Here is a 22,478-nt window from a genome sequence, read left to right as displayed (position 1 = left end):
CAGAATCAGAATGAAGGAAGACCAGAGAAGTGATGACAGGCTGTCCTCCTTCGCTTCTCCACTGAAACCAAGATCCGGAAAGCCTCCAGAAAAACTAGCCGAGCCCCAAGTGAAGAAGACAAGACTTGGAAAGAGACAATAAAGGATTTGGACCTTAATCCCTGGCTGTACTTGTGGTGATTACTGAACTGAAACAGAGGCTGCTTCCAGTGACCCCAAGAAAACTTCAATAGAGAATATTACATTTTAGAGAGAATATTACAGGGGACTCAAGAAAAGTTTCATTTATAAAGTGGCACTTGAGCAGAGCTTTGAAAAAAAGGAGAAATTCTGAGACACAAATGAAGTTCATTCCAGTGAAAAATGCATTTAAGGCAAGAGGAGACAGCTAGTGTAAAGGCAAAAAAGATTGAGAAAGAGTGCAATGTGTAAAAGAATAGCAATATAGTTTGGTTAGATCAAAGAAGGTATAAAGGGAAACTAATACATATCACATCTGGAAAAGTAGGTTGGGGACAGATAGTGAAAGGCTTTAAATGTGAAACAGAGAAATTTCTATTTCATCCTAGTGGCAACAGAGAGATAACTATGTGCCAGCCACTGAGCTAAATCCTCAGGATATAAAGGAGAAAACAAAACAGTAACTGTCCTCAAGATGCTTACATACTCTATGAGGGAGACAACATGTACACATAAAAAAAATATAAAAAATAAACAAAACAATGAGGTGAGGGGGAGTGGCCTCCGCAGGGCCACATTATTAGCAGCTTACCTATATTTTCATCCAAATTCCTTGAGGACAACTTTGAAAACAGCAAAAACCCTGTTTTAATCTCACTATCCCAAACTTTCTATTCACCTATCTCAACTATACCTCAAAATCCTATTAATGGCTTGAAAGAGGAAGGAAAAGAACAATAACAAAAGTAAAAATTGTGCTGAGTGGCAAAATAGTACTAATAGTACAGCCTTAGTTGCTATTCCATGGAGTAGTACCAAAAGCTGGGATTTTTTTAGTCAAATTCAACACTTTCAAGGCCTATCCCAAATTAAAATAGCCTTTGGAGAGAAGGAGTACGAAAGCAATTGTCAAAACTTTAACCTCATAGAAAAAATGAACCTTTTAGGACAGAAAAAACCTATCCAGAATGGATACTTGTTATGGGCCAATACTTGAAACAAGGTGCTAAGTCAGTAGAATTGATAGAGACAATGATTATTTAGCATGGTACTTAACAGTTCTCTAGTTCAGTACATGTACTTAGTACTTACTATAATTCTACAAGATTCACACCTTTAAGAAAGCATATATAAACTAGGAGCTTCAACCAGGAATCAGTCTGGGAGATTCAGAAGCCAGAGAAGTCAGTCGAGAACTAAGGAAGACAGAGAAGTGGCGGCAGGCTGTCCTGTAGAGAACACTAAAACCAAGATCCATCCGGAAGGCCTCCAGAAAAACTAGCCGAGCCCCAAGTAAAAGAGACAAGACTTTGAAAGAGACAATAAAGGATTTGGACTTTCATCCCTGGCTGCACTTGTGATTACTGAGCTGAAAGGAAGGCTGTCCCCCAGAAGCCCCCCAAGAAACCTGCTCCCAGATAAGATTACATTTTAGAGAAGAATATTACAGATACTTCCCAATAGATGAATGAAATTAAAAGGGGAAGATATTTAAGAAAAAAAACCTTACTCTTAACCATTATTCAAACATTTCATTTAATTGGGGAAACAGTAAAGATACCATGGATGCCAGATCCAAGTCAGTAAAGAGCATAACAAAAGGCAGGATAACTAAGATCATAAAGCCTGGGTGCTATAAGGCAAGAATGAGATACCGTGCCTGAACTATGAGGAAGGGTCTATGGTTCTTCCCTTTTCTCATGATAGCTCTATTTACTTATTTGTAAAATCAATATTTATTCAATTCCCATCATAATGCTATTCGGGACAAAAATCCTTTCCTCAAGCTTACAACAACTAAGAAAGAGACACAAAATCAATGCTATTACTTTATTATTTATAATTCAAGTGGCCAAACTTCTATAAATCTTGCTTTGTTCTTAAGCTGTAAAACACCTAACCTATGTTCCACATATACATATAATGCCATTCAACAAGAAGATGAATTTTAATATATAACAAATTTTTACGAGGCCTAGAGCAAAGCTCACTGAGAAAATTCATCATCATTATAACTAATTTTATATAGCACTTTTGAATTTTGAATGAACTTTACACACTAATCAATCAATTAATAAACATTTCTATAAGCACTTACTATGTCCCAGGCACTTTGATAAACATTAGAAATTCAAAAACAGGCAAAATATAGTCTCTGTCCTAAGGGGCTTACCAATACAATTGAGTAAGTACTTGAATCCTCAAATGGATCACTTATCTCACTAATTTGGGAGTTCCCTCTAATGATGGAGACTGCATACAGTTTGCCCATTCTATAGAATTTTTTTCTGTGTTCCTAGAAAAGTTTGCCACAGGGGTCAATGCAACATGCTAGAAGCTTTTCTCAATTTCTCCACACCTCAGGAGGCTACTTGTTTATCTGTCTTCCTTCACTTTTGCTACATGGCCATTTCACATCTTCTTTATCATAAAATTCCTTGATGATATCTTTGTTGTTCTTGAGATTGTGTTGCAGTTTATTTATACCCATTGCCTTCTATGTGATACTCATCTTCAGTTTCTTAGATGTAATATTCAGTGTCTCACTGCCATGTATAAAGACAGTTAAAAGTTAATACTGAATATATAGATTTCTTTTATGGAGACCTTGGGATCCAATAAAAGTGCTATACAATTTCCCAAAAGCAATCCAGCCTACTCTTTTCTACCTGTTAAAAGTCTGGGCCCAGCTCATTGTCCATATATTCAGTTTGCACTTGATAAACATATAAGTCCTTTAAGGGCAGCCATGGAAATACATGTTGAAATGTAAGCAATATGTACAGTCTTAAAGAGGCTAACGCTCTAAAAGTTTAAATAAATTATCCATGATCACACAAAATATGAATCCAAGTCTTCCTGACAAGTCCATCATTTTATTAAATTATACTTCCTTTCAACATGCCATTTAAGAGTGTTGAAACTTTAGTAATAATTCCTTTTTAAATATGTCCTAGAGAAAAGCCTCAATAGGGAACCACTCTATAAAAATTAGAGTGCCTTGTATTATATCATACATAGTTAGTAAATATATAAATGATGAACCACCAAAATGATTAAGAAATTACAGGCAAATAGAAAATAAAAAGATAGTATTACAAAAACTCAGAGAGGAAAACACAGTGAGCAGTGGCAGATGCAACAAGATAGGTGAGGAAGTGTTGGATGGGATCGGGCAGAAGTTAAGAGATTGTGGTAACTAGAGAAGATAGCTCAGTCATGTGATGAAGTGAAAAGCAAATTGCAAAGAATTATGGGGTGAATGGAAGAGTAAAGACATTGTTGCTAAGAATTTGAGAAAAAGAAAGATCTAATATGATAATTTAAGGAAATAGTGATTTTTTTTTTTTGAAAGACAAGGGGGAATTAACCTGTTGGATATAAGGAAGGACCCAGCAAATAGAGGGAGTTTGAAGAATAGAGAAAAGTATGATCAAGGGTACAATTGTCTAGAGAATATATTCAGGGATGGGATCAGGAATATATATGTAAAGGGGATGGCTTTGACAAGGAAAAAAGTCACCTCATTAATGTGGACTAGAAAAAAGGAAGAGATTTTATAATAATAATCATCAATAAATGTAACATAAAACACATCAAAAAATTAAATTCTGCTTCTCTGGATTTTCAAGAAAATTACAGTTGCCTTTTCCCTCCTTTGAACTGCCTAACCTCACTTCCCAACTCACTGTCTAGCAAAATCATACATTTCTGAACCAAACACAGAAAAATACCATAAAGAAATACATTCCAAGTAGATCATTTATATCATGGATACAGTACAGTTAGGGTCTAGAGTCAGGAAGACCTTTGTTCAAATCTGCCTTCAGATACTTGCTGTGTGACCTTGAACAAGTCACTTTATCTTTGCCTCAATTTCCTCAACTATAAAATAAGGATGATATTTGACAGTACCTGCTTCACAGGGTTCTTGTGAGGATCTAATGATTTAGTATTTGCAAAGTGCTCAGCAAGGTATCTGGCACATCATATGCATTATACAAATGCTTATTCCCTTTCCATATCTTATCCTCCCCTTCCCTTCATTTTCACAAAGTATTACTAAAAGAAAACATGCATTACACCCATTTTGTAGATAGAAGAAATGAGGCAAAATTAAAAAAGGAGGTTCATATATTCTTACATAGTCATGAAGTTCTGGAATCAGTAAAGTTAAATTAGGATTATAATATATCCTACTCTATAATGTGACATAAAGTAGTCTTCGTGCAACTTAAAACATGCTGAATTTCAGGTTTTATGCTTATAAATCCTCTACACCAAGCAGGTTAGTCTTACCCTCAGATGAAAGGCACTAAATGATTGTGACTCGGAGTCATAAAACCTATCTTTAAAATCCTGTTTGAATCCCATTAGCTATGTGACCATAGGCAATTCATTTAACCTTCCAATTTTCTATCTGTAACCTGCATTATTTCCCTCACAGAGCACTTGTTTAGGTGTTACATTACTAACATGAATACATTTACCTAAACAAGTGCTCTGTGAGTATTATTACCTTCCTCCTTGGTAATCATGGTAAGAAAGTTCTTGCCACTAAAGCCCTTGGACATTGTCTAATGGTTCAAAATCAAAAATCGATATGCATTTAGATGCATTACAACATAAGTAGCCACCCTATCCAAAGGACCATCCATTCTTGGCTTACAGCAAAATCCTCCTATTATATCTTCCCAATTAGAACATGAGCTCCTTGAAAGCAGAGACTGTTTTTCCTTTTCTAGTTAAATTTCTAGCACTTAGTACAGTTCTTGGCATACAGCAATAACATAATAAATTTTTTTTTTCATTTACTCATTCACCTTCATGGTAGTAATATTTTATAATATCATCCCCTTTCACTGTAGTATCTACATTCAATATTCTAAAAGATGCCACAGCTCTGGAACTGCCAGAGGAAAAAGCAGTTCTGCACCCAAAAAGCAGTGCTGAACAAAAGTGCCACTCTATACATGAGTAATTCAATTTATGACCACTATTTAATACTAACAAGAAGCACCAAATTGATATAGAAACAGACTTAAGAGGTTCATTATAAAAGTGTGGAAAAGTTTCAGTTAATCTAAAATAGCAATATATTAAAAGATTCTTCTTAAAGATAATTCCTATTTGAGTCAAAAGGAAGTAAATCTCATTTTTTAAAAAAAAAAAATTGAACCCTAAAGAAAAAAAATCAACTTCTTTTTCACATTTCTCTAACATTGTTGCTCTGCAAATCTAACTGATGAATCACTGACCTAACCCAAAATTAGGACGTAGATTAAAAATGAACCTCCACCCAAAAAACCCTCTTCTTCTTCCATATTTCCACTACTATAATGTTAACTAAGAAGAGAATTTGAGGTAACTTCTGTGATCTTAGGAAGTTGTTACACTACAGTTATGTTAGCTGATAGTTAGGGAATAAATAATGAGGATATAAACCAAAGGAGCCTGTCTGTATTTTAGTTTTCTCTACAGTAACAAAATTAAATTGTATAAAAAAGGGAATATGAGGATATAATCATCAATTTTCTACACAGAAAATACTTCCCTGTAGAATTTGAATAAGAGTTCATTATGAACATGCTTTGGCAAGTTCTTGTTGCAAATGTACCTAAAATGAGTTTTGTCCTGCTTCATTACAGAAAAGTATCCTCAACAAAGACTATGATGAAAGCATGGTAAAAAATAAAAAGTAAAAGAGGGATAGGAGAAGAATTAGACAGCAAGCAATCCTCGGTAAAAAAAGAGTGCCAATTTAGGAGTAAGAGGAACTAGAATCAAATCCTGACTGTAACCTCTTCACTCTGCAGTCTTCAGTTTTCTGATTTTTAAAAGGGGAGGTTTAAATTAGATGATCTGTAAGATCTCTTATAGTTCTAAAATTAGGTGAGAAAAAATTAAATAATCCACAAATATTCATAGAAACCACTATCAATCAATGTTTGATTTCATGCAGACATAATTTACCTAAATATTTTCTTATACTTGATAGCACAGAACTATTAGTTTCACAGCTTAGAACTATTCACAAAAATACCATTCTATGTCCATTTTAAACCTATTTAATGGAGCTTTCAAACTATATATATAATATATATATATATATATATATATATATATATATATACATATATATATATATATATACATATATATATATATATATATATATATATATATATATATATATATATATATATATATATATACTTCTGGGTAGCACTGATTCCTGTTCAAGAAACTGAAGCAGTTTGCTTAGTGTAGGGCACAAAAGTGACAAGTTTTGTTTGATAGATCAGGTGCTGAGGTAATGCTGAACAGTAGATGCAAACACATGAATTGTAGCTTCAGGCAGGAATAATATCAGGTGCATCTCTACACCCCGAGGGCTCAACTCCTACACTTTAAATCCCTCCCACTGAAACAGCCTCCTTCAGTTTCACCTAGCAATCAGAGTGAGAACAGGTACTTCCTTCTGAGCACTGACAGCTAGAGCTGAACAGCTAAGGAAATTAATACCCACATTTTAGCACGACTACATTTCTGGTAAGTACTTGGTGTTATTTTTTAAATATAAGCTTTCTTTAAAAACTGCCTTTTGAGATTTCTGAATATATCTAGCTAAAATGAATAACTAAAATGAACAAGCTGTTCAACCCTGCTTTGCTCTACTCTAACTTCACAGTCTAGCAGGTGCACTCCTTGGACTGAAACTATTATTATAAGTGATTTAACTAGACTGAGACTTTATTCTGATGTAGGATGATCTGTTCATAACTTAAATTTAAATATTATTGAGAAATGAAAATTATATACAGATGTTTCATACTACTTGATTTTTCATTACTTAAGAGACAATTTACAATTAATTTTAACACAGACAACTGAAGATTGAGAACATCTGGTTTCTAATTTTAATTTAAATGTCTTTTATTTCAGAAGGCTATTTATTAAGTTGTCATTTATCTGAGGACCAAAATGTCACAAATAAGGTTTTTTTCTTTACATGAACAGCATCCCAAAAGCAAATTCATGAGAGGTTACTATTTGGAAACTTAATTGAATTTCTTTTAAGCCCAGGTATTTATTTACAATTATTAAAATATGATTAGGCATAATACTAATAAGGTCTTTCAATTTAGTTTTAAGTTAAAAGGCAGATATGAGAAGTAGATTAATTTCTATAGTCTACCATGAAAACATTAATAAAATAAAACTGTTAAGAGCTAACTCTGATTAGACATAATACTATTATGAATTGATTAAAGAATTATTTGGAAGGGATTTCTTAGGTCCTTTCCCCCCAATTCAGTCTATTAAATGTGCTAAAATGCTTAAAGAACTAATAGTCTGAGAGAGAACATCAAGTTAATCACTGGAAAAATTCAGTTGGAATAAAACTCCCGAATCTTGTTCTTGCAACACACCCACAACTGTAGGCGACAATGGCATGTCCTTGAGTTATGCAATAATGCCACATCACAATATTTTAATTACAGCATGCCCTTCAAATTGCTCTGCCCTGATAAGTACACCTCGTCAGACAGCTGGACATCACCATAAAGAACATTAAAGAATTGTTTTAGTGCATAGGTCAATAAATATGACAAAAATAGTTACATATACTGTCACGAAATGTCTTCTAAAGTTAAAAATACAATTACTTCTATTATGTCTTAGCAAAATTCATTTGTAACAGTTCTTTCCCTTGACTTTTATTAGAGTTCAGAAACTTTTTAAACATAACTATCAATTCACAGTCAGTCTAAAAATGGAAATGAATTATAGCTTTTAATATTCAGGAATTCAGCTACAAGAAGATACTGTATCAGCAATTTAATGTTTTAAAACCAAGATAAATAAAACCCTCTGGCCAACGGAAAATCACCCACAAAAATGCAAACTTTTGTAGATTTGTATATGAAGATGGGACTCATATAAAATATAAATAAAAGTCCTGCAACATACAAAAATTTAGAATGTCAAGTTAGATGATATTTGCTTCAAATAACTGTGCAGACAGAAAAATGAAATTAAAAGTTAAATATTATTTTAGATTACACACTAATATCTTTAAATCCAATAATCAAATCATAGTGACTTCTACATTTTCCCCCCATTATGTCCCTATTCCTTTTATTAATCACTAATATTTCTGATGTATATCTCAAATACTTAAAAAAAATAAAATCATCAACATTTTCTGTTAACAACTCAAAACTTAATTTTTTCTTTAATTTTTCTGTTGACATTATGGTATTAGTGCACTGCTTCTTAAATCTCTCAACCATGGAAGAATGTATAAGCATAATAAAAAATGTCAGTTTCATTTATAAAATATATTGTAATGGAAAATACAAATACATTCAAAATTTTTATTCTATAAATTTTGTCTTCTATTGTTATAAGCAACAAATCCAAAATAATGAAAACAAATGAGCAAGTAAGTTAATCTGCAAATTTTCTATGAGCACTATAAAATCTTTTTTTTTTTAAATATATAATCATTTTGGACAAAAAGTATTTTACTAATACAGTATTACTAAGTGTCAGGTAAAGGAGTAAGGATAAATATGGGAAATAAAACCAAGGAGACTTAGAAAAATATTAGACAATTTTTAAGAAAGACGAAGGGGAGGAGGGAGGAAAGCACTAGAAAAATCAGCCTTTTTTTTTTTTAAGCTTCGCTTAATGGCACCTGTAGAAAGCAGTGGCTCAGAAGACAGACCATGGGGGCTCAAATGTTATTTCTACTTCTTTATAATCTTAGTCCAGGGATTTAATCTCCCTGGGCCTGTTTCCTTATCTATAAAATGAAGAAATTTCATCATCTAAAATGGACTAAATGGATTCTGTGGGCCTTTTTAGTGTTACATTTCTGAAAAACTCACCTAAGAAAGTTCAAGTTTACTTACTCACTTTCACAATTTGTTAGGCAGTAGGTACTGTGTTTTGATTAAGGACAAGTGGATAAAGAAGGAACAAAAACTGATCTTATATAGACCAGTTAACATGGTAGGAATGGAGAAATGGGAAGTGATAGAAAGCAAGAGCTTAAAAAATGATTTGCAAAAATAATTTCTCTCAGGCCTCTCTCCTGGGCAGGTTAAGCATTATATTTCCCTCTGAATAACCAATAGTCAAGGAAACTATACTTCATTTTTTCATCTTAGTAATTATATGACAAAATTCCAGATTTACATGACTTAAAATAGAAATGTATATTATTTAGCAAAATAAGATATAAAAGATCTTCATTCCTGAATTCAGTATTATTATAATCAATCATATTAACAAAGGTTTATATAGCAATCTTATCATTCTTTGGAACTAAATACCAAATTTTCAAGAAAGTACAAAATGTAACATATAACCTGACCAGAATGAATTTATTACAAGACTTTTATCTCACTTATAAATACAAATCACTCAGAATGCATACAGCAGGTTTAATTTCATTAAAATCTACAAATCTTAACCTATACAGTTAAACCTATAAATCATAAATCACAGAGCTGTCCTGAAATGTGGTTTTCCAAGATTATCCATATAGATAAAAGTACTATTACATTTTATGGGTAGAATACAAATTTTGTGCATGAATAAATTCATAATTAGGAGAACTCGAGGTCACTAATATGTTTTTAACAGCTGTGTTTCACTATTTAAACTTACAAGATAAATTATGCACATAGTATAGCTAAATCGGAAGCAGTTTTGTTCAATATTTTAATCTGTCAGCAGTTTACCTAAAGTAATTTATACTAATTGACTTCTAAATTCATCAATAGCTTTATTTTGAACAATTAAATCCCATAATACTCTCATGAAGGCAATCACTACTATATATCTTTTGTAGATTTTCATAAGCCAGTAATAATTTAGCAAAGAACACAAAAGTAGGACTTTCTGATTAAAACATATGATACTTTCAAATTTAGTAACAAAAATACCTCTTTATAAAGTTAAGAATTCTCTAGTTTATTCCTTTGAATAGAAACAGTAACGTCTTGTATGATTGCTTACCTAAGATAAAAACATTTGAGAAAATGCTATCAAATAGCAACTGTGAATGTTAAAGCTCAAAGGCCTTTGAAAAAAAATCAGCAATATGAAATTACTAATAGTTCCTCTTGTAGAGATAACAAAACATTAGGTATTTGGAGGTAGAAAAAATTCATAAATTCTGTTGTTTGTTTTGTGTTATTGTTAAATATTTTAAAAGTTCTCCTAAGAAAGTTCAACTTGTAATATTTACTTTCACAACTAGTATAGTTATGATTTCCGACCCACAATTGATAAATGTTTTGCAACAGTCATCATTTTGATCATGATGTTTCTAGTCAGTGATGAAATCATCAGTTTTCAGATCTTTGCCATAACACATCCTATACAATCATGGGAACTTGACTTGAAGTGGTTCTCACGCCTTCAGAATCAGTGAACATAATGAGACATGCCAGCACAAGTTCCTGACTTATCTACCTCACCAGGCATCAGACTAGAAAATGTATCCACTTCTCTGGCTTCCTGAAACCAAGCAAATAGAATATGCTTTTTTTAATATGTCAGGTTCTATATGCCCCACAGTACAAAATTAATTTTGATAGAAAATAACTTTTATACTATTATTGTTTTCTTTCAACGACAGGTGAAAACACTGAAATTATTGACAAGATTTATCCTTTATTAATTCTGTGTTTTAAGTTTTCATTATCTTTTAACTTTTACTCCAGGGTAAAGGAAAAAAAGAGAAGGCAACAGAAATATGCAAAAACATTTAGGGAATAGAAGGGAGGTCTATGGTAGAGAAAAAAGAGAGATAAAAACAGACATGCAAATTGGTGCTACTTTCAACACTAGGGACTTCCAATGCTAGTATACTCATTCATTCACTAAAAAATGTTGGGAAATTGAAATAATCTCATTATATCTGAGTCCACTATTCTATAAATCAAATATCCTCCACAAAAATAGTCCCTAACTATGAGAAACTTAACTTGCAATAATAAAAGAACATATTATTTCTTTTTCAAACAAAAGATTTTATTATCATCACTAGAAAGAAATCTACACATTAAATGTCAATATTCTTAAATGAAAAGTTTTTTTTTTTTTAACCAGGTCTTAATAAATATATAGTTACTACAGATGAGATCAGATAGATTTCTTTTAGATTTTTTTAAAAACTAGAACTATGTACAAAACATTTAAGAAATATATTGTCTCTGAATAAATTTAAGATATTCAAATAAAAAACAATTCTCACTGTCTTTCTCTTCAACCACATTCATTCTCTCTCTCTCTCTCTCTCTCTCTCTCTCTCTCTCTCTCTCTCTCTCTCTGTGTGTGTGTGTGTGTGTGTGTGTGTGTGTGTGTGTGTGTGTGTCTCTCTCTCTCTCTCTCTCTCTCTCTCTCTCTCTCTCTCTCTCTCTCTCTCCATTTATCCCACAAACATCTACACCCCAGACACCCATACCCACATCCACCCTGTCTGACTACATATATAAGGTAAAGGGAGGCCAGATATGTGATCAGAAGTCAGGTCTAGAACTGGTCTCTTTCCAGGCACAATTGCAACTTACTAGCAGTAGCAACAATTCAAACATAAAAGTAGATGATGGTGAATTTTACAGAGATAGCTACGACCATCACTGATTCCTGCCTAAGCTTATTAAAGCAGTCTTATGCCTAATTAAAAGATAAAGGGCTGTTTCTATGCTGTGATAATCACTATCACAAACATTATCTCATACACACATTATCACACAATAAAAATATTTAATATCTATTTTAAGTGCCTTTTAGCATATAAGGTCTCAAAATGGGGCCCAATTTACTAGCATGCTAAGAAATAATCCAAGAGATTTAATTCCTAGCCTTGAGCAAGCAATTTCTCAGTTTCCTCTTCAGTAAAGCAGAAGCAATAATTGGATACATATAGGAATATTTGTTAAGTACTTTGATAGCCAAAGAAGAAAAGATTACTCTTTTCTACTAAAATACTAAAGATGATTTCTTAAAAACTCTTTTCATTGTTTTGGTCTGAATGCAATCAAATAAGATGTGTTGTAAAAAGAATTATTTTTTTGATTATGAGTTGGATTAAGTTGTAGCTAAGGTTATTTTTAATTCTGACACCGCAATTTTATGAAGTCAAATTTTTGTCTTTTTTTAAAGCCACATATAGATTTTAGCAATACGAATGAAACTCAAATAATTTAAATAATAAAAAAAACTAAATGAATGCTCTAATTATGCTTGTTTTCTCTTATTTTAATGTCAAGTTATCTAGCATTTATTAAGTACCTATTATGTGCCAGGTATTGGGCTAAGCACAACTTTTTAAAAAACTGAATGTGAAATATATACCTATATCTGTATAAATATTAATAAAGATCAGTACCTATTTGCTGCAAAACACTCCATAAATTATGGTCTTTAGAGACTCTCCTAGGACACTCAGAGATTAACTAATTTGCCAAGAATCCCAAAGCTAGTATGTGTCAGAGGTAAAACTTGAACTACGATCTCCCTGACTCTAAAAGTATTACCCTATCCACAAATTCCCATTACTAAGAGCCTACAGAATAAAAGTTACAACTTGTAGATAAATGTATTGACTGTATCATGCTCTTTTTGATCCTAGAAGCAATCTTGTTCTTACCAACTTGGGGGTGGGGAAGGGAGAAGTGAGATAGGAGAAAGAGCACAGAATTTGGAGAAGAGAGAAATAAACCATGGATATAAACTCAGCTTGAAGGTGACATTTAACTTTAGAAGATAAATCAATAATTTAAACATTCTGAATTGACCTTACAATAGCATTTAAAAGTATTAAGAAATTTTAAAATGCACAGTTTCCTTTATCTTCAGATATATAATATCTGTATTTCATTGTAACTATTCAATCTTAGGTAGAAAAATATTAATTTCTCAATGGATCACCTATCATGTTACTTACAAATTCATTTTTCTGTTACAGTTCATGTATACCAATTGAAAACGTGGCCATTCCTCCAGATCCTAACACTGTGGAATCAGTTTCAAGTGAAAGTTCTTTTAAAAGTGAACACAAGCTTATAAAATAAGTCAAAATCAAAGTTTGACTCTAAAGAAGTTGTGAATAGACTATATAAAAAACAGACCCTGAACACTTAAGAAAGAAAATGAGTCTTCTAAAAGAACGAAAACCAAAGAAACCTCATTATATCCCAAGACCTCCAGGAAAGCCATTTAAATATAAGTGTTTTCAGTGTCCCTTTACTTGCAATGAAAAATCACATCTTTTTAATCATATGAAGTATGGCCTCTGTAAAAACTCCATTACATTAGTATCAGAGCAAGATCGAGTTCCCAAATGTCCCAAGTCCAACTCCTTAGAGCCTAAACAAACACATCACATAGATTCTTTAGTTAAGCCAACTACTTCCAAATCGATCACCAATGGACAAACAAATCTTGATTCTAAACTTCAGCACAGCTTTGCCAAGGAAGAAGCCAAGGAAAATTTAGAATTACGAAACTGTGTGACAAGTAAATCATCAGGACAAAATCCTCCAGTTCAGAAGAAAGCAATATCTCTTGGTTCAGCTACAGAAAGTGCAATTCCTATCCAGCCTATTTTAGAAGGTGGTGCCAGACCTTCAGCTTTTGTACCAGTAGAACACAGACTTAAAGGATCAGACAGTGATAAAGTATCTGAAATGCTGGCAATGCCTGACCCAATTACCAAAAATTCTTTTCATACTAAATCTGCATTCCATGCACCTAATCATCCATGGAAAACTGGTTCTTTTCTCCCAGAGTTTTCACATAAAATTCCATCCACAAAAGGTTTTGGATCCATTTCTCCTTATATACAACCACCTATTCCAGAATATCCACCTCATTTTTACACGGAGCATGGACTGACTACTATCTATTCACCTTATTTACTTGCAGGTAATTCAGTAGAGTGTGAAAATACTTTGTTGTCCGTCTATGGTACTCAAGACCAAAGACATTTTCTTTCCCACCCAGGATCAATCCCAAAACATTTGAGTCCATCACCATCAACATATGAGCCCTACAAATTTTTCCAACAGTATCAGTCCAGTCTTCCCATACCATATGGATTCTATAGGCCAGAGTCTGCATTCTCTTCCTATGGCCTTAAACTTCCACATGTTGCTAGCATTACCAGAGAGCAAAGTTCTCACGTACTTGAAGAAACTAACTTGATCTATCCATCTTCAAATCCATCCAGATTAAACTCCTGGAACCCCCACAAAAAAGCCATAGATTATGACAAAGAAAGCTTAGTTCTTCAAAGTCAAGATTCTTCCAAAGATGAACCAAATGAGAGAGATGGAGCCAAGATGAGCCCCCGTGCAGGAAGTGCAGCTACAGGGTCTCCAGGAAGGCCAAGTCCCACCAACTTCACTCAGACAAGCTACACATGTGAAGGACTATTTGACCTCTCAAGTAAATCATCCTCTAGCCCATTTGGAAAACTAAACCAACTTGAAAAAAATGGCACAGCCTTCAAACTTGTGAGAAAAAGCACAGAATACCCTGAACCACAGTTAAATAGAGTTGACTCTACAAGAAGGTAAGATGGTCTCTGTAAATCTTACTTCTAAAACTCAAGCTCAATCTCAAACAGAACTTCCTCTCTACCTCGCCAAGCTTTGTTGTGTCTAATTATCCAATATATAACTCATTAAAAATTTGTAATGCCAGAAAAACTGGAATTTTTAAAATACCTTGAAAGACCAAGCTGGGGAAATGGCCATAGTACTTTAAAATCCATAATATAAAGAAAATAGAAATAGGAAAAAAAACTTTTTTATCAAATAAATTGTTTTTAATTCAGTAGATCAAAGAATGGTCAAAGGACCATGTCTGGTAAAATGTACTTTGAAAACATTGAACTCTATGGGTTTTATTTTTCTAAAAAGAAATAAAATTTAATGTGTTTATTATTTCTGTTTCTTTCAGCATTAATGTTACTGATGAAGATGTGCAACATCAGGAAGAAGGTATTTCTAACACAAATGAGAACTCTTCTAACACAGAGAAAGACCCAGGAATAGCTCCACTTAATCTTTCTAAGAAATCTGAAAATAAAAAGGAAACTACACATGAACATATATACAAAAACATGACTCATGTAGAAACTCAAAACATTATGAAACTACAAGACATGCCTTTAAATCTCTCAGTGAAGGATACCTGCAATATTTTGAACCTGAAACCTTCATTCCACAGTCTATCACAAGATACTGAAACTGCTCCTACACAGAAAACTGAAAGTTCTAAAGCAGAACACTATATAAAGAATGACCCACAAAATATCCATCAAGATGACATTTCATTCACAGCAAATAATGGGGAAGCACAAGATTTAAGAATGATTGACAACAGTGATGAACAGAAACAAACAGCAGCTGTTGCTCTCTGCCAATTAGCTGCATACAGCCCTGGAAAAATAAGGGTAGAAACTGAAGAGCAAAATGCTCAGGATTGTACTTTTCAACAAGATGAACCTACCTTCAGTTCTAAAGAAATTCAGGATATTGAGTGTAATCCTAAATCAAAAGGACAAAAGAGGACAAGTCAAAAAGAAACAGGAAAATCTCACCAAGGAACTAAAAAGGCAAAACCAAATGACACTGCAAGAGTGTTCACTCTAAGAAAGAGAACACGGGTATCTTAACATTTAATTTTCATATTTGCTTTCAGATCACAAAATGAATCCACTGGTCCACATGACTCATATTAGCAATTTTTAAGCAAATTTTCTATTGGGTCAACTGTTACTTTATCCCCCCCCCCCCCCCCCCATTTTTTTGTTCTGTGGAAAGCAGCAATCTGTATATAGTAAATATTTATACCAAAGGTGCTTATAAATTCTTAATAAATATTTTGAATGATCCAGGTTTCTTATGCATATGCCTAAGATTCTGATAAGCAAACTTCTGCATTAATAGCAAGGCCATTGGAAATGCAAGAGACTAAAGAATAATGCTTTTGGTATAAGTTACGTGGCAAGAACACTTTTACATTTACTTTTATTACAAAAATATTTCCTGCATTAGAAAGAACTTTATATTTGTTATAACAAGGATCTCCTTAAATTCTTGAATATATTTACTATTACTGTTTTGCAAATAAAATATAAATTTATTGAAGAGCAAGAGTTTATATGTGTGTGTGTGTATATATATATATATAAATCATATGTATGTATGAATACATATTTTCAGAAATTAAAAGCTTTTGTTATGAATGTGAAAACTATGAGTTGTTATTGTTGAAAATAATCCATGGACATCGAAAAGATATTTATATAAAAATTTTATGTTCAATAGTGAAAAAATACCTTTGGTGGTATTGAATGAAAAAATACCATTACTTCAGTAAATGTGAAACATGAGTTTATGAGACTTATTTGGTTATGATTGAAGTCAATGAATTTTGCAACCTTTTCATTCTTGTTTTCTACATTTAGAATTGTTTGATTTCTAATATTTTTCAAAAAAATCCATGTATTATGCGTAAGAATGCATAAAATTGTAGATACAATATAAATTTCCATATTGTGTTTTATAATATTTTTCTATAACACATACTAAAAATCTGGTTTAAAAAAGGAAAGATTTACATCACAATTTGAACAAGTTAAAGACTAGAAAATAAATTTTGTGCTTTCTGGGAAACTAAAACAAATGAAATTGTGCTTAATAAAAACCAATTTGGAGAAAATCTAGGAAACTGCTTGATCCTGGCTTTCAGATAAGGATCAACTTAAGTCAAAACCTATCCTGCTATAATTCAAAATAATGCTGCTTAGTATTGGTATATCTGGGCTCTCTTTTTCTAATATCAAACAGGTTTCAGGAAAAAGTATAATTTATGATCATACATGTATCCTTTTCCCACAAAGATGTTTTTTGCTCTCAGAAGGATGTCTATTCCATATGCATCATGAAAGTATTTTATTATGTTTTAGGCTATGAACAATAATTAATAGTTTCCAAGAAAAATTTGTCACATGCTCTCAAAGACCAAATGCCAAGAAAAAAAACAAAGCAAGCATAAAATCATAAGTTATTAATACTGCTCTCAGTATCACATGGAATTCAGATCAAATTCTCATCCTTTTAAGGTATATGACACCTCTCATTCAATTAATAGTACAAAAGTATATCAAAGAAAAAATATTTCTTTATGACTCTAGATATAGTATAATATAGTCTCCTAGGGAGACTTGGATAACTTTATCCAAGTAAGTAAAAGAATATAATGTTCAAATCAATAATATCTGTCTTTCTATTTAAATTTTGCTCAAATATATTTTTTCTATTCAAATCTGGCTTCAAAATACTTCTCTTCTGGTTAGGCTCCCTGCTGTTAAAAATCCCTCCTCTATTCAGTTGATGAAGTAATTTTTCTTCAGCTCAGGTCTAATTATGTCACACCTATTCAATAAACTCCAGTGGCTCCCAATCACCTCCAGATCACATATAAAAATCAATTATTTGGAATTCAAAGCCTTCTTTACAACTTGGCTCCCACTTACCTTTTTAGTCTTCTAATATCTTACTCGTCTCCATGTACTTTGTGATACAATGGTTTCCTTGCTTTTGTTCAGAACAGGAAACTCCATCTCCCACTTCTAGGCATTATTTTAATATCTCCCATGTCTACAATGCTCTCCATCATCTTTGCCTCCTAGTTTCCCTGGCTTCCTTCAAGTTCTACACAAAATTCTACTTTCTACAGGAAGCCATTTCCTTTACTCCTTAATTCTAGTATCTCCTCTTTGTTGATTATTTCCAATTAATCCTGTACACATCTTGTTTGTAAAACAAAAAAAATTGTAAAAAAAAAAAAAAAAATGCCTACATTAGACTGTTAGCTCCTTAAATGCAAAGACAGCCTTTTGCTTTTTTTTTTTTTTTTTTTTTTTTTTGGTATCCCCAGGGCTTAACAGTACCTGGTACATAGTAGGCATTTAATAAATGCTTACTAACTGATTAATGCCCCTTCATGCTTTAGAGGAACCAAGCTACTCATTCAAATTTTCATCTTCATATATATAATACACAATTTGTAGCCAATGATGATGGTGGTAATGATGGTGATGATGGTGATGGTAATTCATCTTTATATATCACCATGATGTTTGCAAATCACTTTATGTATATTAATTCAACCAAACAACCCTATGTGCTAAATTGTTATCTCCATTTTGCATGGGGAAACAAGAACAAAGATGTGAAGGAACTGGCCCAGAGTCATACAGCTAGTCTGAGTAAGACTTGGGTCTTAACTGCACCAAGTTTTCCAACCTATGTAATATACTACCTAGCTAGTTAAACAAATCGCTGTCTCAGCTCAGGTAACATATCTCTTATGCCTTCTCTAATAACCAAAAAAAAAAAGACATGACCTTACCTTTGAATTTCTCATGAGATACTACTCAACTTCTCTTATGCACTTAGACATTCTAACTTGAATTATAATTATTTGGGTACACAACTCATTCCATACCTCTCCTTATATCAATGCGTCCATAGGCAATATCCATATGATTTCAAGCAACAATATGTCCATAAAAAGTCTTCAACTTAACTTTAATAGAACAAAGATGCTGGCCATGTAAGTTCCAAATTAACTTTTTAACTTTTCTAACATACATCTCTCTCACCCAAAAAACAATAATAGGCTGTTATTATTACATCTTCCTTTTACTTTCACAGTTGTTTTGATTCACAAAGGATTTAACTTCCTATGTCCAGTATATTTTCAAACAGTTTTCTGATTATCTACATTTAAACTGTTTTTAACATTTTTTCAGGTGTCAATTTCCATACAACTTAGTATAATTTAAACTAATCTGTAATTTATTTGTAATTTGTACAGAAAATATATTTGTAATTGAAGCTACATGATAAAATGTAGGAATAAATATGGTCATAACTGTAATACAAATAATAAATATAAGAAACATTTTTTAATTGCTTGGACCCACTTTAACAATTCCTGTTATTTTTTCAGTCAGAGAGTATAGATTTTCATTTCACTTGAATGACTGGAACTAAATTTTACAACACATCATCTTGCTGAATAGACTTTTTTCTTTCTAATAACTGATTTATTCATCAGAAATTCATTACTCAAGTAATGGAAACATTTTAGTAGTGTTTTTCAAGTTATAATATCAAGTCCTTATACTCTCTTTTTCCCCCTCAATTATGAGTATGTAGGCAGTCTCTAGATTTGGTCCTCCAAAAGAAAAAGTTCTACTATTCTCTTTACTTTCTTCCAAACTATGTGAACTGATGCAATACAATGACCCTAGACAATTTCAAAGGCCTCATGATGGAAAATGCTATCTATATCCAGAGCAAAAAAATGATGGAGTCTGAATGCAGAATACTATTTGCACTTTATCTTTTTCTAGGTTTTTTCCTTTTAGACTATTTCTTCTTCTTCTTCTTCTTCTTTTTTTTTTTTTTTTTTTTTTTTGACTGAGGCTGAGGCAATTGGGACTTAACCCCAGGGGTCTTGCCCAGAATCATACAGCCAGGAAATGTTAAGTGTCTGAGGCCAGATTTGAACTCAGATGCTCCTGACTTCAGGATTGGTGCTCTATCCACTACACCAACTAGCTGCTCCTCTATTCTTCTTTCAAATATGACTAATATGGAAATGTTTTTACAATTGCACATACACAACATATTTTAAATCCTCACCTTTTTAGAGAGGGGTGAAGAAGAAAAGAGAAAAACCTAGAATTCAATTTTTTTAAGTGAAGGTAAAAACATTTTCTTTTCATATAATTAGAAAAAATAAAATACTATTAAAAATACTCTCTTTCAGAAAACTTCTTCATTCTAAAAGCTTCCATTATTAACATCAATGAACACCAAAATCAATAAGTTATCCAGTCTTACCCTATAAAGTTTAGCTATGTATCCACCACTGCCTACTAGACAATCTCTTGTGGAGTTCCCGGCATAATTTCAAATATAACATTCAAAACTCATGACCTTCTTTTCCCCAAAATCTAAGCCATCAACTTCTTTTTTTGTCAATGACACCTATTGTCTTCCTATCCCCAAGATCTAGATTACCAACTTCTCCATGTCAATCAATGACCTTCACTTTCTCCAAAAGCCAGCTTCAAAATCTAAACTCAAAAATGATTCCACCTTTTCTCTTTCAAAATTCATTTCTAGTCAGTTAACAACTCCCATGTCAGTTTACCTTTTTCACATTTTCCCTTCTTTGCCAATCCAAGTGATATCAAGATTATCTATATCTTTACCTCAGGCCAAAACTATTACAATTCCTCGACTTTAGGCTTTTCCTTCTTCCCATACTTTTTTCTCCCTACCCTTCTCCCTTTTCCTTTTACTACTGCTAGATTTATCTTCTACAAGCATCATTAAATTACCACTCTCCAGCTCAAGAACTTACAATGGCTCTCTGCTTGATTTTCAAGGATTGTCCTCTGCTGTTATCTATCCAACCTTATTTTCTATTGTTCCCTTCACTCTATACTGGATGATCCAATAAACACAGGCTCATTCCATTCTATCCATATCTTCAATCTCATTGTTTGACCTGATATCAAGCATACCCTTTCCATTCATTATTCTTTATCTTTTTTCCATCCCCAAATTTTATTTTAAAAAATACAGAAAAGTTGCACAAAGGGTCTACCTAACTCTACATCTAAAAACAGAAATAAACAGAAAATGGAATCTTGACATGTGATAGCAGCAGACAAACTGGATTTAATTAAAGCAAAGTTGTGGTCGTCAATCCTACTCTTTCTTCCAGAGTCAATGAAATCATGTGGCAACACAAAAATCAAGACAATGGTGATGACCCAGGATGCAGAGGATGACCTTGATATCTTCAATGTCTGACCAAGTTTTAAGCACTCCATAGCAGCTGCTTCAGCAGCCTTTGAGGCCGTTAGAACAAATTGTTCTCATCTGCCTATTCTGCCAAGGGGAACGCTGCTTGTTTGGGATAGATAGCCTCCTAATTCACCAACAGGTGTGAGGCCTATCAGTTATTCTCAACCAGTTATGATTAGCCTGTTGGCTGAGGTGGTTTACCAGGGTGTGGCCACTGGATAGGCTATGGATTCTTGGAACCGCAGGTGAGAGTTAGATGAAAATGGGTCCCAAAGGTAAATGAGGAGCTCTAAAAAGGGTTCATCAAGGCTTCATACTAGAGGTGCTAGTCTTCACTCCCAAACATTCCATCAAACATAATGTGTAAGCTAAACATTTAAGAAGAAAAGAGAAAATCTGGCAAGAGTTCAGAGAAGAGAGATAAAAATATTAAAAGGATTGAAAAGAGAAGCCCCAAAAGATTCAAGGAATATTAGTTTAGTAAAGTAGTGGCATATGGGGCTAGACTTAAAGGGAAAGATGAGAGATAGATGTATAGTTTCAGGCATCATTTACATACAGATCACAATTGAACTCATGAAGAATTGAACATGTTGAGTTTACCAATCTTCTTCTGGTGAAGCTATTTGCAAATCATGGGAAGAGCAATATAAAATAGGCTATAGCATTATTCCAATGATAAGTTACATGCAAAAATTAGAAAAGATGAATCATACGGTAAGAGTATGAAATAATAGACACATAGCTGAAACGCTGCAAGAATGCCCACATAATGCTATGAAAACTTAAGATAATCTCTAATACATTGAACAGACCACCTACATAGGACATATAGAAAGAAAATTTCAGTGAAAAACTATTATTAGACTACAATCTTTGTCATTTGTCAGAGTTCCCACAGCAATGAAATCAGAGATCAGCTGCAGTATATGTCTATATCATATGCTGAGGGGGGAGGAGGGAATCTTTTCTAAGAATAAAATAAAAGGGAGGGAAGGAGAGGTTCTTCACAGCCCTATCCAGTTTACTTCCATGGCAAAACCTGAAACCATTCATCACTAAAATCTGCAATTCTAGATAAAATATTTTCCTTATGAATAGAAGAAATACTTGTACTAAAAAAGATAATGCACCTAAATAAAAGGTTCCATTGGCACAGATTTCATTATCAGAAGTAGTACTGTGAGAGGAGAAATTTTCCATATATGATATTCCCTCTCTTCTGCGCCTCAGCAGGTTATTCTTTTCATTCTCTCTCTCCCAGGAAGGCAAATTGTGGTCAGTAAACCCTCAGAGGTTAGAGGTGAGTGCTCCATCTGGTCTTGGGAAGTTCTCCCATTCATTGATGTATAAATTATATTCAGATTAGAG

General features: G+C 32.9%; 2 protein-coding genes across 4 annotated transcripts in view; one reads left to right on the top strand and one right to left on the bottom strand.

Moving 5' to 3' along the window:
* Positions 1-22,478, bottom strand: part of TBCD (tubulin folding cofactor D) — a 395,290-nt gene that overhangs the window by 265,366 nt on the left and 107,446 nt on the right. The window lies entirely within an intron of this gene.
* ZNF750 (zinc finger protein 750) lies at positions 6,619-16,698 on the top strand. Its single transcript, XM_003768872.4, has 3 exons — positions 6,619-6,732; positions 13,172-14,779; positions 15,169-16,698. Exons 2-3 carry the CDS (start codon positions 13,356-13,358, stop codon positions 15,884-15,886), a joined length of 2,142 nt encoding a protein of 713 aa, XP_003768920.1. The 5' UTR covers positions 6,619-6,732; positions 13,172-13,355; the 3' UTR covers positions 15,887-16,698.

The sequence above is a fragment of the Sarcophilus harrisii genome, chromosome 4 (assembly GCF_902635505.1).
Source record: "Sarcophilus harrisii chromosome 4, mSarHar1.11, whole genome shotgun sequence".
NCBI classification, from domain to species: Eukaryota; Metazoa; Chordata; class Mammalia; order Dasyuromorphia; family Dasyuridae; genus Sarcophilus; species Sarcophilus harrisii.
Note: the sequence above shows the minus strand (reverse complement) of the source record. Positions and strands in the feature narration are given on the sequence as shown.